The sequence below is a fragment of the Macrosteles quadrilineatus genome, unplaced genomic scaffold, assembly GCF_028750875.1.
Source record: "Macrosteles quadrilineatus isolate MER2022 unplaced genomic scaffold, UCM_ALF_1.0 Scaffold_76__1_contigs__length_560249, whole genome shotgun sequence".
Classification (NCBI taxonomy): Eukaryota; Metazoa; Arthropoda; class Insecta; order Hemiptera; family Cicadellidae; genus Macrosteles; species Macrosteles quadrilineatus.
In genome coordinates this window covers 225,739-243,486 of record NW_026542669.1, presented here as the reverse complement: position 1 = coordinate 243,486, position 17,748 = coordinate 225,739, and the positions used below count along the sequence as shown (strand labels likewise).

At 37.0% G+C, this 17,748-nt stretch overlaps 1 protein-coding gene across 2 annotated transcripts; it reads left to right on the top strand.

Annotated features, from left to right (window-relative positions):
* The first annotated feature begins 1,158 nt into the window (after nucleotides 1-1,158).
* On the top strand, nucleotides 1,159-16,286 carry LOC128982003 (E3 ubiquitin-protein ligase MSL2-like). 2 transcript variants are annotated; one of them, XR_008489530.1, is made up of 4 exons: nucleotides 1,159-2,424; nucleotides 3,158-3,397; nucleotides 15,551-15,732; nucleotides 16,105-16,218. XR_008489530.1 is itself a non-coding variant. In XM_054401033.1 (4 exons), exons 1-4 carry the CDS (start codon nucleotides 1,633-1,635, stop codon nucleotides 16,231-16,233), a joined length of 1,263 nt encoding a protein of 420 aa, XP_054257008.1. In that variant the 5' UTR covers nucleotides 1,159-1,632; the 3' UTR covers nucleotides 16,234-16,286. The 2 variants fall into 2 exon arrangements, 1 of the variants encoding a protein (XP_054257008.1); XM_054401033.1 differs by having other exon boundaries at nucleotides 15,551-15,652; nucleotides 16,105-16,286.
* Nucleotides 16,287-17,748: the final 1,462 nt, after the last annotated feature.

The following is a 17,748-nucleotide window of genomic DNA, read 5'->3' as shown; positions in this document are numbered from 1 at the left end:
GGCAACGCGCGCCGGGTAACTGCTAGCATAGATAAAACATACTCCCTTAGCTGCTAGTATACCTATATAAATCCCTAAGTACGTCCATGAACTTTTGAGAAAACTGCAAGTCACACCCCCATAAACCAACTACTTAAAATGTTCATATTATTCATTCTGATAGCCCCTGGACTACGAATAATGACTTATATAGGCTTACCTCTGTCAGTAGTCCAAAATTGTTTAATTTGATGTTTTTGTATTGCATGGCTATGTGTGCCTGACTGGCTGAATTCATATTATTCATTCTGATAGCCCCTGGACTACGAATAATGACTTATAGGCTTACCTCCGTCAGTAGTCCAAAATTGTATCAAATTGTGTCCAATTTTGGACTACTGACGGAGGTAAGCCTATATAAGTTAAAATGTTCGTCAAGATGAGAAACCTTGTGAAATATATCCATTATTGCATAAATTGCTCTTTAATGAGCGGGTGTCACCTGTCTGCCAAGTTATCTTATAGGACGTCTGACAGTAAACAACACCACTTGCACGTTGCCAATTCTACCAGGCCGCGGCCTGGAATTAAAGGTGGCCGTGCCTGGAGTTAAAGGCGGCCGTGGCTTGAGCCAAGGCGGTCATGCTTGAGCCACGGCCACCTTTAACTCCAGGCCGTGGCCTTCGAAGTGGCAACATCGCAAGTAGGGTTGTAACAGCTGTTTTGTTTGGAGGCGGCTAATGGTAGTTTGTGCATTTTTTAATAGTACAAAAGCGTGTTTACTGGGCTATAAAAATATTGACTCTAATTTCATGTACAAAAGTCGATTTTAAAATATATAAACATTGTTTTGGTTTTCATTTCTATATACATTTTATTTTCAATCATTTAATACATTTATGTTCGTAGATTTCAATTTAAATGATTAATACGCGAATTAATGAGCTGGTTCACCTGTCCGCCATGTTATCTTATGAGACGTCTCACTGGACAACACCACTAACAACGTCCTTCAATTCTACCAGGCCGCGGCCTAGAGTTGGTGGCCGTGCTTGAGCTGTCTGGCTGATATGAGTACTGAACTGAGTGGGAGTGAGTCTGTCAATCTGAACTGAATCTGAGTGAGTGCGGTGGGGGTGGAGTTGATTGGATTCAGTTCAGTTCATGTTTGTTGTTTTGTGTATATACGTCATGGCGTCTTGTATTCTTGATTCTTAAAATTAAGTTTAAAACACAATTTATGTTATTTTTCGAAGTGAATTAGTATGGTTTAAAGGTGAAACTTTAACCATACTAGGTGAAACCAGACCATAGATAGGAATAGTTGTTATTTGATTTTGGACAGTGGTGACAGTTGGTTGATTTTAACCTCTCTTCTTACAGACAAGTTAAAAGATTTAGATATAAATCTGGTAAACGTTGAAAGTAGCGTATTGACCCGCTTCATTTTTAGAATAATCATTGAATTATAGTCATATTGTATCTCACACAGATTATTTTGCCCCAGATACTCTACACATTATTGTTCTGACAAGTGAACTGCCAGTAGGCCTAAGTAGCCAACAACTACTAGGGGCCTAGGCTAGGTTATAACACAGCTTTTAAAACTCGGTTCTCCTCCCCGTAAAACATTCAAAGTTTAATCCAAAGATAATGAATGCCACAAACTTATATGTTTCAACTTGCAGATTAGTAATGCAAGCAAATGCTGATGACCCTACTTCTTGGGCTGATTTATATAGGTTAATTCCTTATCTGAGACAGTCCCTGTCTTGTACAGTTTGTGGAAATCTGTTGATTGAACCATACACTCCTACTGAAACCAACTGTCAACATCATGTGTGTAAGTCTTGTAAAGGAGGGAAGAAAAAACTGAAACCGTCTTGTAGTTGGTGTAAAGACTATGACAAATACGTTGAAAATGTTCAACTTAGGATATTGCTTCAATGTTACAAAAAACTGTGTGAATACATCATAAGTTCAGCCATGTATAAAAAAATATCCACTGTAAATAATTTAACTGGAAACAACGTTAGTACTAATCTGTTGGATGGTTCAAACCCAACACTTATAAATCTCATTCAAGAGGGTGCGGGATTTGCTGATGAATTCAGAACCTCTAAGTCATCCAATTTTTCTCTATCTTGTGTTCATACCAACTCCACATCAACACAGACAAACTCTGCTTCAACTTCTACACAAACTATCTCTGCTTCTGTAGCAGCAAGTCCTGAAAGTGCACCGATACCTTTGACTTACAATGGAGAAGAAGAAACTACTAAATCAATTCATAATGGGTCAGCTGTCGTGTATTCTGTGCTTCATGCTGGAAGTGGTAATAAGTTAACTATAAAAAGAAAAGCGTCCGAGTTGGTAAATGACAATCAGGAAAGAAATTCTCCATCTCCTGTAAAAGTTTTATCACCAACACCAAAACATTCTATGGTAAGTAGCCTAAAGTAAGTTATGTTTTCAGATAGGTTAATCTTAAAATACGGTATTTAAAAACATTTGTACAATTTATGACAGCTAGCCTGACCATACTACTGGACCGAATTACACGCGGGTTGTAGCCTGGACCGGTAGGCCTACCTACCAAAAGAAAGGTTAGGCCTACCGGTGTCGGTCAAATAATCCGAATAATGTAAGGATACAATGCAGTACTTACGCCTGTCAATACTTATTTCGCTTAATGTTATCGCCTTTATTTTCACGCTCGTTGTGTATCGCATCCACAACTTATTCTCGCCGCAGGTCCGCTATATATCTCAGGACAGGGTGTGTAGCGAACATGCGCTCACCGTCGACTGCCCGGTCTTGAGGGAGGGTGTTTGGCGAACAAGCGCTCGCCATCGACTGTCCCAAGAAATGTCCACTGTCCGCTAGTCTCGGCTTCTCTGCACCACGTCTACGTCAGCGCCCCGAGGTCGCGGCAGCCAAGTCACGAACTAGGAGACTTGACTTGCCGTGGACATGTTTGACATTGTTGTCGAGCGCGCTCAAACCTTCACGGCCTTAAAATAATTAAAACTAACCCCCCTAATAAAATTTGACCATTACACCTGTAAGCGTTAAGTCTACCATAGGCCTATGTATTGCACATAAACTAAAAATATTGAAATTAAATTTACTGTAAACCTAACTTATCTGTGATTACTTACTTTATTTAATATTTCAGAGCCAAGTTACTGAGCCCACAACAAACAGTGGAATAACACCAGTCAAAAAACCAACAAGAGGGAAAACTGGTTCGTCATCAGCAGTGAAGACAGGATGTCGGTGTGGAAATGCGACGGCAATACCTGGAAAATTGACTTGTTGCGGACAAAGATGTGCGTGTTACACAGAGAACAAAGCTTGCGTTGGCTGTAAATGTCGAGGCTGTAGAAACCCACGTAATAGGACTGAAGGGCAAAACGTAAGTTACACCTGTGATATGTAAGTAACGTAAGTGATGTGTATAAAATGATTTTGATAGAGTACACAGAAGACGTTGCGACTTAAGCTGCACATAGTGTTGAGCTTGCCCAGCTGAAACTAAATTGAGTCATGCACACCATTAATGCATGTATAGCAGACCACGGTCTCTCGCTCATTCTGAGCAAAACTGAGATTGTGATTTTGACTAAAAAAGGATTGACACCATCAATGAGGGTGAGGACCATTGAAATCCGAACCGCTTGGGCCGTCAAGTACCTTGGTGTCATGGTGGACAGCAAGCTCAACTGGCGGGACCAGATCTATGGCGGACGAGGCCGCTAAAGTGGTTTCTTCCCTTAGCCGGTTAATGATCAATGTCGGAGGTCCGCGATCCAGTCGCTGAAGGCTGTTGTCTCCGTAATCCTGCGTAGCCGTAGTCCGTAATCTTGCACAGTGGGGAAGTGTGGGCAGATGCACTCTATGAGGAGGTTTACGGGATATAGCTTGCACGAGTGCATTGTCAGGCAGCACTAAGGGTAGTATCTGTCTACCGAACAGTGTCCGAACTCGCCGTCCTGGTGGTTGCTGGAATCATCCCTGTCAAACTTGTGACGGTAGAGGGGAAAGCAATATATCAGCGGCACGGAGAGGACCATGCAAGAAGCGGCGCACCTACCGGCTCTGGCAGGAGAGCTGGGGAAAGCGGGAAACGGGGACGCTAAACCATGCGACTGATTCACCAAGTCCAACCTTGGGTCCTCACCCAATTTTTGACAGGTCACAGATTTTTTCGATTGTACCTGTTCAGGATGGGCAAAGCTGTGTCACCCAATTGTATCAACTGCCCAGGCACTCCCGACGACGAGGAACACACTTTTCCACTGTCTGCGTTGGAAAGGCCCTGCTTGGAGGCTCAATACAACGTAGAACTGCTGTTGGTTGACATGGTCATCCTAATGATGGCAGAGGGTGAAGACAATTGGACTTGTGTGTCACACTTTGTCCAGGGTATTCCCTGGGTCAATAAGATCGACCTTGATGGAGATGTGGCATAAGTAATAAATTAATAACAGAATGCCAGAAACAGTGGGAGCCCTAGGGCTTAGGTCTCATGTTGGCCTGACTTGACAAAATGTGACAAAAAAATCCCAGGTCTGTGTCCAACAGAGTAGAGAGGGGTTTTTGTAGTGAGTAGTCTGATCCTCTCAGGAGTCCCTCAGGCCACCTGTCTGCGTAAATTCATTTTCGGTCCTCTCCATAGGAAAACAAAAACAAAAAACTACCCTTCATCTTGTCGTGCATACGGTTATTTTCAGGTGATCGAGATGATATATTTTTAAATCTTCAACTGTACCTATTTGTATTTATGTATTGACATACTGTATATCCTGCAATTAAATAATGATCTGTATATCTGTGTAGCTGTGGTCAGAATCTACTAATAGTAGGCATAAGCCAACTGTAAACTGGCCCTTGTAGATATCGCACTTGCACAATCTTTCAGATACATGTTCTTTGAACCTATGAGAGAATGATTGAGCACTTTTGCTAATATGGTATATATTAGGTGGAAGTCGTCTTTTACATGCATATATATTCCAGTCTTAACCCTAGAAAGGTATCGTCATATAGCATGAAGCTAAGATTATCAATACGTAAATTTGACGTACATAGGAATTGCATACAGTAAGACATTGTAATGCAGTGTGACGCTAAGGGTATCAATATGTAATTTGGCGTACTTCCGGGCATTTTACTTTACACAAAGGGTATTGACACGTAAGTTTGATGTATGCAATCCAAGAAACCGACTAGCAAGAAAATAAAGAAACACACTACAACCCAACCAAGGCAGCCATCACAAGGCAAATGACTGCTGAGAGCACTGCTGGAAGGAGAGTAGCGTCGGTTGAAGGGGTGGGGGGTGGGACGCTAAAAATAACTCACCCTACTTCAAATTTACGTGCGATATCCACCTAGGGTTAACCATACCATCGTGTTAATTTTATGGCTTTAGTAGTTTAGATAGCTTGTTAGATATTTTGAATGATGTTGATATTAATTTTTCCATTTTATATTTTAGGGTCTTTTAAGGGATTTTCTCTTTTCCCATTCAACCTCCCAAATAATTTAATTCACTTACTCTAGTCAGAAAAATATTGTGTTAAGTCCTGTGCTTCCAAAGAGACTTTGTTCCATCTTTTACATTACTGACTAAAAATGACACTTGACTAAGTGCAACAGTATTTCTACTATGAAGCAATACTAAAATATCCCGAAGTGTCTAGGTTGGGAACCGGAGATTTTGTGCCTATCAAATTGTACTTGAGTTTTGATAACAAGGCAAAATACTTTGAATCATTGTTGTATAGGGCTGGGAATCTTACATATTTTTATCATTGTCGCCTTTAGCTTACAAACAAGGTTTCCACTGATTCACGGTGCTTCAATGACAGTTAAGTGTGAATTGTAAAGTAAATAATCACAACTGCAGTGGGTGATGATGGATGTTAATCACAACTGCAGTGGGTGATGATGGATGTTAATCACAACTGCAGTGTTTGATGATGGATGTTAATCACAACTGCAGTGGGTGATGATGGATGTTAATCACAACTGCAGTGGGTGATGATGGATGTTAATCACAACTGCAGTGGGTGATGATGGATGTTAATCACAACTGCAGTGGGTGATGATGGATGTTAATCACAATTGCAGTGGGTGATGATGGATGTTAATCACAACTGCAGTGGGTGATGATGGATGTTAATCACAACTGCAGTGGGTGATGATGGGTGTTGCTGCGATCTCGGAAGATTCTTCCGATTTCGTTGTTTTCGTAACAGAGGTTTACGGATGCTGCTAAACTTGCTTTTCCAAATTGTCACTTTCGGTTTACTCGCCCATATGTGCTGCAATTCCTGGACCATACCACCAATGGCCCATAAGCGCATGTCTTGGGTACAAGACTACAAGATCGCGCCACTCATCTCCATTCATACTTGGCTTACCTTAAAATACCTACTTTGTATGGTCGCCAGTTCAATGAAAAGTATTAAAGTACGTTGGCCTACCCAAGGATTCATAACCACATTTCGATACGATTCTTGATGATACCAGTGCTTTTCCCTAAAATACATGGCCTAAGCTACCTACATAGGAAATAAAATTACAAACGTCCAAAACCCCAATTTTGTGCAATTTTTTTCACCTTTCCTCCTAATGATTAGCCGACTAGATAGATAGGCTATAACAATAATTGTTTTGAGAATACATCATCTTTTATTCAAACCGTTGTCCGGATAAAGGTTATTTCTTCAATCTGTCACCGATATGTTTACATTAAAAGTTGTTCACAAATAATGCAATTAATCGTAAATAACATTGATTTCCTTTAACATTTTGTGAGAAAATCCTAAAACAAAGGGAGATTAATAACCTTGTGACTTGATTAAAGCATTTAATTGGTTGGAAGTAGGCCTACTACTTAACTTACTTAATAGTATTAAATCTAGTTTTAGAAAAATGATTATTCAGGCAAAAAGTAAATATTTCAATGATAAAGTAAAAACCTCTGACAATGTAATCAAAACAACTTGGAGTTTAATTAACAGTGAAGTAGGTGGTAGGCCTACTGCTATAGCTCATGTCCCAAAAATTGAACTAACAAATAAATCAGGGAAACTGGTTAGAGAACCATTGGAAGTATCTAATATTTTTAATGACATTTTTATTAATGCTGTTGAAAGTAAAGTTATTCCTCATTTATCCCAAAACACGATTTATTCAACTCCTACTTCTGTTTCTGACAGTACTTTCAAGTTTAGGACAGTGACTGAAGATGAAATAATTCAAGTAATTTCAAGTAGGCCAAATAAAACTTCTTCAGGATTTGATGAGGTCCCAATGTCTTTGTTAAAATCAACCAAACATGAAATTTCAAAACCGTTAACACATTTAGTAAATTCTTCTTTAATCTGCGGTATATTTCCCAACAAATTAAAAATAGCAAAAGTTATTCCAATTTTTAAAAAAGGGTTAGAAACCAATCCTCTCAATTATCGTCCAGTTTCCCTACTATCAAATTTTTCTAAAATTTTTGAAAAAGTTGTGTACGATCAATTAGTAGATTTTTTAGAGAAAAATAAATTATTTGATGAAGATCAGCATGGGTTTAGAGCAGCGAACACAGAATAAAAATAGAAGGGCCATGCGCTATACACAACCATTACTAGGATTGTCGCCAGTCCGCCATCTTTGGGGCGGCATCAGGTTGAAAGTAGTGCTCAGAAACGGAGAATTTTGTAGTGCGCGCTTTTCATTAACACCGCTGTTTGACATACTTAGAGTCAAGATAAAAATTTAAAACTCAGCACAACTAAACTAAATTAATTGTGGATGCTAATGGTGTGATAAAAAGTATTAATTTTAACCTTAATGCAATCTTAATACCTTATTGAAGTTGACTGTTTGCAGTAATTTTTAAATCGTGACATGAAAAAGTTACTCAGTGAGTTTTTTTATTTTTTGGTCAGGAAAGTTTCGTCTGTGGAAAAGTTTGAGAGCATGAGTTAAACCTTAAGATATGTTTTTGGGAGAATTTAACAATCTTTGGTAATCAAAATAAATGAAGTTGAAGAGGGGGTAATATCCGTCCTACGGTGCGGCGAGGACCAGGTGCTGAGCGCTGCCACTGCAACCAGGTTCTTGCATAAATAAATACAAACTAAATATACGTAAATAAAATAAAATTTATAATAATAAACATAAACTAAATAAACATAAATTTCCATGTGTGCCTGTATGCATGTGAATCGTAAATGGAGTATTGCAACTTCATGCATAAAAATGAGATCATGGAAATACATAGTTTGGTCGTTACCGACGTGTATTTATTTTTAAATGATGGTTTATTACTGTATTGCGTAGCTTATTGAAGCTTGAAAAATATGTTAGCTTTATACACAAACTTACAGCCTTACTATTCAACCGATTATTAAAACCTCTCTTCTTTTAGTTTTGAGATTTGAATGGCGGTGCAATCTTACAGTGAAGTATCTTTTACAAACATATTTTATTAAAAGAAGTATAATATGGCTATGTTCAGATTCCATTTCAAAACATTGCTCTCCTGTTTTGAGGCATTTGCAAGACACACAGTATAAAGTAAAACATAAAACAAGCAGGGTGTGTGCGACTATGCCAACAAATACGGTACGGTGTGCGCGCACCACTACAGTGACTCATCCGCAGCGGACGCCATCTTGGTGGCGGCAACGGTGTAAGAGTGGCGACAGCTTTCGTCTCGAGTGGCCCTTCTATTTTTATTCTGTGTTCGCTGGTTTGGAGCTGGAAGGTCAACGACAACCGCTAGTGTAGATTTTGTGTCATCAATAATTGAAAGCATAGATAAAAAAAATAAAACTTTGGGGATCTTTCTTGATCTTACTCGCGCTTTTGATAGTGTAAATCATTCAGAATTAATAAAAAACATTACAATCCTTAGGAATAAAATATCGCCAGATAGAATGGTTTAAATCATATCTTAATGATAGGAAACAATATACTGTCAACAAAGGGCTTAGTACAAAAAATGTTATACAATTTCATAATTCAACAATACAATCTATCAAATACGGAGTACCCCAAGGATCTATCCTAGGACCGCTTCTGTTTTTGTGCTATATCAAGGGGTTACCTAGTTTTATTTCAGGAACAGATAGCAAAGTTTGCCTATATGCAGACGATACAAGCCTTTTGGTGACAGGTAAAACTCTCGAAGCTGTACAAAATTCTTATTCTCACTCTATAAACAAGATTAAAAACTTTTTTAACAGCAAAAATTTACTTTTAAATGTAAATAAAAGTTGTTACATTTCTTTCTGTACAAATAAAAATAAAAACAATGAGACAATTTTGAAGACTAATGCTGAAATTAATAAAGTAAATGATTTAAAATTTTTAGGAATTATTATTGATAACAATTTAAGTTGGGACTCTCATGTCCAGCATGTTATAGGCAAAATTTCATCAGGCTTGCATGCTCTTCGAAGGATGTCCTATGTCTGTGATCTTTTGACTCTAAAACTGGTGTATTATGCTTTTGTACATTCATTTATATCATACAGAATTAGTGTGTATGGAGGGACCTCAAAATCAAACCTTAATCAAATACTCCCATGTGGAAAAAAATTTTCTGGGCCAGTAAAAAAATTTTCTGGCCCAGGTTCTGGGCACTTCCAAAATTGGCAAGAACTGGCCAGAACCTGGGAAGTACTGGGCCAGAACCTGGGAAGTACTGGGCCAGAACCTGGGCAGTACTGGCCAGAACCTGGGCATTACTGGGCCAGAACCTGGGCAGTACTGGGCCAGAACCTGGGCAGTACTGGGCCAGAACCTGGGTAGTACTGGGCCAGAACCTGGGAAGGACTGGACCAGAACCTGGGCATTACTGGACCAGAACCTGGGCAGTACTGGGCCAGAACCTGGCCAATACTGGACCAGTATCTGGATCATACAGTAGTGAGAATTGAACCAATATGGAAGATGAATTAATAAGACACCTTTAGCAATAAACAATTTGTATTTGAAAATTACATATGCTAAAATACAAATTATGTTAACAAAAATCAAGGTTAGGTAATAAATTATTTTTTTGCAAAATTATAATAAAAGTTGTATGAAAAAGTAAAATCACCAAAAAGAATACTATTGATAATACCCTACAATACTAAATTTAATTTTATATTGAAAATGTAAAAAATTAAACAATCAAAATATCCAATGAATCTAATTTGTCGGGGTTATAATTATTAATCAAATTAATAATGTCAGATTTATAGTATTAACACAATGGTCTTTAGAATATAAATGTAGTACAGTAGTTGTCATAAAGTTTTTTTACCTGAAACAGACAAGTTACAACTATAAAAAATGGTGAGCTGATGTAAGTATATTTGTATCTCCAGAGCTCAGCTTGGCCTTTATGTTGGGTTGTCTTTAAGTTTGGGCTAATTCGCTTTCAATGTACATGTGCAGACTTGAACAACTCCATTATTTTTAATGTATAGCCGCATAAGCTGCGCAGTTCCTAATGCGGGCTAGGCTATATTTATATTGAATAGAAATGAGATTGTACATATCTCAATAATCGAATTAAAACTTGATTTTGTAAAATAACCTGGCAATAGGCCTACACAATTTAGAATCAATATAGGACCTAATAGGTAATCTAGTTTTATCCCAATTCAGGTTAACTTAAGCGGCCATCTTAAAATTTTACTGTAATAGGCTACGTAACTTATATAAGTATAATGAAAAATCATTTCAAAGGCCATAAATAAAGTTAAATAGGTAGGCCTACTTAAATACTCAGTTATAGGGACTTAAAATAAAAAGACTCAAAAAAAATTTTATAGCCTATCTTTCTTGTTACCGTACTTTTTTCATGTTGGCACTTCCAAGGGTGCAGTTCCGTAGAGAACCTACTATATTCTGTAGTTATATTGTATCGGATGAGTTTGCTTTCATGTAAATATCCATTGTAACAATTGTATCAATATTGTTGTTTCAAGAAGACTTTTTCCACACATTCTGCGGCGGTTAGGTTGTTTTAGTTTAGTTTATGATAGTAGCAATCAAAGTAAAATTGTTGGTAGGTATTAGAGTTGATATTACTTTGGTTTGTTTAACAGATTACAATCACAAAGACATCAATTTGTAGGCCTATTCATATAGTTTTTTAATAAGTTTCATAAACTAAACTAGGTAGGTAACCTAACCTAAACGCCATAACTTACTGTAAACGAAAATCAATATTGATATTCAATATTTATATTGATTGAAACATGTTAATCGATAGTTAGGCCTAAGTTATATCGAAGTAGACTATTTTAATATTAACACTTTAAACCTTTTTTTTTTACGAAATCTATCCAGTCATTACTGGTCAGCGATGGATGTATGGTATAAAGGTATAATATTTAATCCGTTAATGTAACCCATCATGGGTTCTCTGCCTTAGGCCTACCTTAGCACTTAAGCTAAGACCTATTTATCATATTATTTACATAATCAGGGCTAACTTAGTAGGCTTTTTATTATAAAATACAACAGCAAACATAACCAAACATAAGTTAAGTTAAGTTAGTCCGGCCTAAGATAACTTACTTAACGAAACAATCTGTGAATAAAAATAGCCGCCCATTCAAATGAAAAACAATGTTTTTGTGTAGGCTCTAACTTATTCATTAGGTAGTTTTGCATTTTGATGTTTAAGCCTAAGTTACTTTTGATCTAGGCATAAGTTAAGTAGGCGGGTACAGTTTCTTAACTGGGCTATGCTAATATTGATTGAAACTATCGATTCGATTAGTAAGCCTTCATGCGATTTTTTCACCATCAGCAAGTTTGGTTGGTTAGGTTAGGTCATGATAGTTTAATTATAAAATAGGCCTAGATATATTTCAAAATCGATTATTAATCAATATTTTCCATTTGATAGTTTCAATCGGAAACTGTACCCAAATGTAGCCCCAAACGGAACCTACGCTGAACAAAAGTTAGGCTACCGGTACTAAAAATTGACTTAATTGCAATAGAATCTCATCATTAATTTACAAATCCAATCAAGGTTTGCTTTACTTGTAGGCCTAGTCATAGGCCTAGGCTATCAAGGCCTAAACTTACCGTACCGTACACAATTTGTGAGATCAAATAATGAAGTAACATACTGACTAAATACTTCACAACTCCAAATTTAACACTTCAATGAGTAGAAAATCGTTAAAATTGGAACTAGGCCTAGGCTAGTTTATTTTGTTGCACTGAATAAGGTAGGCCTAAGTTAAAGTTTACCTAGGCCTATACTAGGTACTGGACACATAAAAACTAAACCTAACAGCCACCTTAACATTAAGGCATATTATGAGTTTAATATGACAACTTAATAATATGACACTTATGCAAACCTGTGGTGCATTACTTACAACTTTTTGCTAAAATGAGGCCTGTGAACTCAGTTGTCTATAAACCTGATGGTTTGCCAAGTTCGACCTGATTCTTTGTCGATAATCCATTCTGATTCCACACGAATAGATATTTTTCACAGCAAATTAGGTAGAACGTTGTTCTACGATTAATATTAAGATATAACTAAGACAAGAACACCTTAGTTAGAAATTAACTGTTAATAAAGATGTCGAGACCAAAACTGAACTGACCAACTGACAGGTTGAGATTTGAGGTTAGTTAGTAACAACTCCGCTCCGCTCCGGCGTGCGTCACGTTGGATTGGATCGGATTTGATTTTGGAATGGAATGGAACTCGTACAAAAAAAAAATAGTTATCTTCGTCTTTGCTCTTCTCACTTCTGTCTTGTCCTCGTCTTATTGTCCTCTTGTGTTAGATTTTTGTTGGCGATGCGTTGAGCTTAAAAAAACGTTAAATTGTGTATTCGTATTCATTGGTCAAAGGTCAAAGCCATTGCCAAACCCAAACCTTCAATTGGACTAACTGGACTGGATCCAAATCCAGAGAGGTTTAAAACCATGGTGGGGGGGGGGGGGGAGCGAGTTCAAGTTGAGTCGATATTATCATAGACTAAGCAACACTAAGGGAGTATGTTTTATCTATGATATTATTGATGGTAACAGTTTTTACCCTTGAAAATTATCTAAACATGTAGGCCTATAAATTTTGTCTTGCTTTAAACTTAATTTTTCAATAATTATAGGTTTAACTAATTGACTAGTTTTTACTTCAAATATCTGTATTTTATTACCTTAACCTCGGTTCCTTTATTTACATACTGTACTCTGTCAAGATTGATTATTGGTCTAGAATCTACAAGTACTAGCCAGTTACTGGTAAGTTCTGGCCAGTACTGGCAAGTTCTGGCCAGTACTGGTGAGTTCTGGCCAGTACTGGTGAGTTCTGGCCAGTACTGGTGAGTTCTGGCCAGTACTGGTGAGTTCTGGCCAGTACTGGTGAGTTCTGGCCAGTACTGGCCGGTTCTGGTCCAGGTTCTAACCAGTACTGGCCAGGACCTGGACATTACTGGCCAGAACCTGGACATTACTGGCCAGAACCTGGGAAGTACTGGCCAGAACCTGGGCAGTACTGGCCAGAACCTGGGAAGTACTGGGCCAGAACCTGGGCAGTACTGGCCAGAACCTGGGCAGTACTGGCCAGAACCTGGGCAGTACTGGACAGAACCTGGGTATTACTGGCCAGTACTGTAGCAGTACTGGCCAGTACTGTACCAGTACTGGCCAGAACCTGGGCCAGAATTAGATTTCTACATGGGCTTCTGTTACAAAAGAAAGCTATTAGATTAATGCTAAGTTTAAATAGGATTGAAAGTGTAAAGTATCATTTTTCTAATTTGGAAATACTAACAGTGTTTGGAATTTATATATACGAGGCAATAAAAATATACTAAGCAGCACCATTTACCAAAAATACAGTTAGAACTAAGTAGGCCTACCAGTAATAGATATAATACCAGAAATGCACAATATGTTATACAAAACAGACATAATTTAGAATTTTATAAAAAAACAGTGTATAGAGGCCTTAGATATATAAATTTTTTACCAAAAGATATAAAAAATGAATGTAATAGTAGGAAATTTCACTTTAAACTAAAAACATACCTGGTAGAAAAAGCAATTTACTCCTTTGAGGAATTTTACAATTTAAAATATTGTAAATAGACAATAAGTACTCACTGACTCTATTCTTTGTACTTGTACATTCATGAATAAAGGAGATTTTGATTTGATTTGATTTGATTTGATTACTATAGTTCTTAACTAACTGTCAACGTTGGTTTTTGGTGCTGGTACTTTTCCTTAGAACCGGTGGTAGCGAGAATCATTATTACGTACCAACCACAGAGAATAGACCATTCCATCACATTACACAATGGTGGTCTCTTGTCTGTAGTACCAACACATCACTATTTACAGTCTAGTTACTGTTAGAGTTGCAACTTATTACTTATAACAATCATATTGAATTTAATTGATGTCTTACTCTATAAGTTTGTTTACTATGCTATAAAAATGTTTACACATTTAAGTGAAACATTTTTTGAGCAAATCATGAGCTATCATGAATTGTTTACGCTTTACTTTGTTTACGTATTAATAGTTTGTGGCGTGTGTATTGTAAATTACCCACGAATACTAGAAGAGACCCGGTATGGATCATAATTATAAACAAATTATGTTACTGGCACAAAAGTAAACATTATTTGACATTGAATGCTCAAATGGAACTCTCTAAACCTAAACCGTATGTCAATGAATCGGACCAGTTACGTAATTTGTTCATGTTTATGATCTATAACGGTTTCTGATCTAATTTGTGTAAATTACCAAATTAAATTGTCTTTAGTACTTCATTTCTTATAGTATGCCATGATTTTTGACACCATTTCAGGCCATCTTCGGATTAAGCAAATATAAATTGGCATTACAGATAGTATTATCACTGCACGTTAAGTTAATACGATATGATAAAATTTGATGACACTAACAAATCTTTCAAATAGCCTACTAATTTTAATTTACTTTGCTTTGGTTAAAGCGAAGCAAATGTCCTGATTCAATTCTGTATTTGTGTTTATGTCTGTTGGTAACGCATTAATGTCCTTATTTCTCAGTGTTTTGTGGAAAAGACAAGCACCTTAGTAAATGAAAATTTCAACCGGAATAAAGTAGGCAATGGTGAGGTTGAGGTTGTATTATAACTACTTTTAACCAGTGTGGAAAGTAGCTTTCAATTATGGACCTACCTTAGTGCTATGCCTCATATATCTATAAAGCTGTTTTTTTTTTGCAAAGCATTTGTTTTGGCTTGAAACGGTCAAATATTGTATTTGCATTTTGCGAAGGTTTATATGTATTCCTATAATAGTTTTGCCAGCATATCTGGAAAAATGCTCACTTAATATGCAAACCAACTGCTGTTCTGAATATAAAAAGGTTTAAACTGACTGCAAGATCCCGTCTGTAGAACAGGCACACAGCTAGTAAGATATAAATATAGTTTTTGTTTGTGGATTACTCCTCTTATTTCCTGTAGTTTAGTTTGTTAAAAAAACATTTAACACTTCTACCAGCTAACCGCAGCTTTTGTTCTCAGCCGTGTAACTATCAGATGCTGACTGAAGATCCTCTAGTCCCTCCACAAAGCGTCTCGCTCACTCCCAGCGATCTCGTCTCCACGGCTGGAGGAACCGTTCAGGTCCTGTCTGTTACTTAATGTTACTTAACGTTGTAGATAGACATTGTAGACTTAACATTCCAGTCGACGTAGAAGGCAAGGTGGGTGTTTGGATTTTATGTTCTGTAGAATATTGTTTATATTTTTAGCTGTTGTGTAGTTTCTAGAATTGATTTTGAAGCTGTGATCATTGGACTGGACTAATTATTTGAATTTGTTCAAATAGAGCATGTGAATGTGGTCAACTTATTTGTTTTTGTTTTTAGTTTTAGCGAATTTTCCATATAGCGAATAAGCTCCATATTCCTGTCTTACGATTGGATTTAGAATTGTAGTTTAGCTACTGGTAGTGTATATCTGTTGTGATATATAAAGGGGTGTTGGAATGAAAGTCTTTACACTTTTATCCAGCCTAGATGTAAATTTGTAGCATTAAGAAGACCTATATTTCAACGGTGATGTTTGGTTGACAGGTTGTGGGGGTGTATACGACTCAGCTCCACAGCTTGACATCAACTCCGCTACTATTGGATGCCAACACTGCTGTGACAACCATTGGAGCAGACGTTGGAGCAGAATCTAGTGAACAAATCCTCCCATAGACATTCAGTACCCTATAGTGAAAAATTGCATTTGTGAAATGAACGGGTTCTTATTTTTGTATGTGTAAAATTCATCCTCATAGATTGTAAGATTAAATTATTAGTGAAACTCGGGTCATTTCTTTACATACCGGTTAACCAATTTATACTATTTCACAGAATGTCCTCTATTTCTAAATGTGGTGCATTCCGTGTTATTTATGAAATCAGTTTGCTATTCACAGGAGCTTATACCTCTAATCCAATGAGGGTCATAAATATTATATTTGCTTAACCCTAGATTTGTTAAATCAAATCAAATCAATTTATTGACACAAATAACGTTACATTGGGTGCTTATAGCAGTAACTGGTGTCTTGTCAATTACATAAATCTTAATAATAAAATACAATGGAAAAAACATTTTACATAAAACATAGAAGATTACAATAACAATAAAAATGTACAATGACTAACCCAAGGAGGTGTCTGCTAAAAAGTCTGAGATGGAATAATAAACCTTATCCAGTAGAATTTCTTTAATTTTAACTTAAAAAAACATAGTGGTCAGATTTTGTCTAGGGGGGATACTTGATATAAATGTTTAATTTAATTAAGATGGTGCAAAATTATATTTTTTAAGTTAAATATCCTTAAATGTGGTTTCCCCTCAGAGGCTGATTCAAGTTAAACATTTCTAGACGGTCAAGCTTTGACAAACATTCTATTTGAAGCTTGTAAAAAAATTAAAAAACATGATGATTTAGCTCCTTTATAATCTTGGCACACCCCTGCTACCAATGGTGGATGATGCTTGTTTTCGCATCGGCTGTGGCAGTGGTGGGGACGTAAGGACTACTAATGTTAGCAATTCTACTCATCATTAGACAAAAAGACACTGATTTTTTTACATGACTAATCTATCGAGATCTAACTATGATGCATTCTGAAACATATTTCAACTTTTGTGGGATGATACAAGTTCCACAGCTATTTTATTTGGTCCATTATAAGGTTTAATGAACTTTTTTCATAGTTTGGGAGGAAGTTTACGAGTTTCTTCTCATTGTTCTTGCATTACTGCAAGGAATCAACTTCTCCACTGAAGAGAAATATTATCTTGTTGCCAGAACTTGACAGTGAGCTGGGGCGAGTCCTAGAGTAAAAGCTCCCATATAACGCAATGCTTATTATAGTATAAAGGCTCTCATTTAACCCAATGCACTTACCAAGCTGTAAGTCGTAGCGGCGTGTGGCGGGCCGCAGAGTAAACAAGGAGCCTTAGTCACCTAAACTAAGCTGATGTTGGTGGATAGCTTAAAACTACCCAAAGATTTGGTGCTTGGTAGAAAAAAATATTTTATTTTTTTTATTTTGCTTGACTTTACGCCAGGGGGCATTTTTGTAATGAAGTTAAGTCAAATGCTTTTAATGGAAAGTGGTCCAAACCCATTAGGCATGTTAAGTGGATGTGTCGTGGGATGAACCCAAGGCACCCAATCCCACCAATCTTAACCCATCTTAAAGCGTATCGTC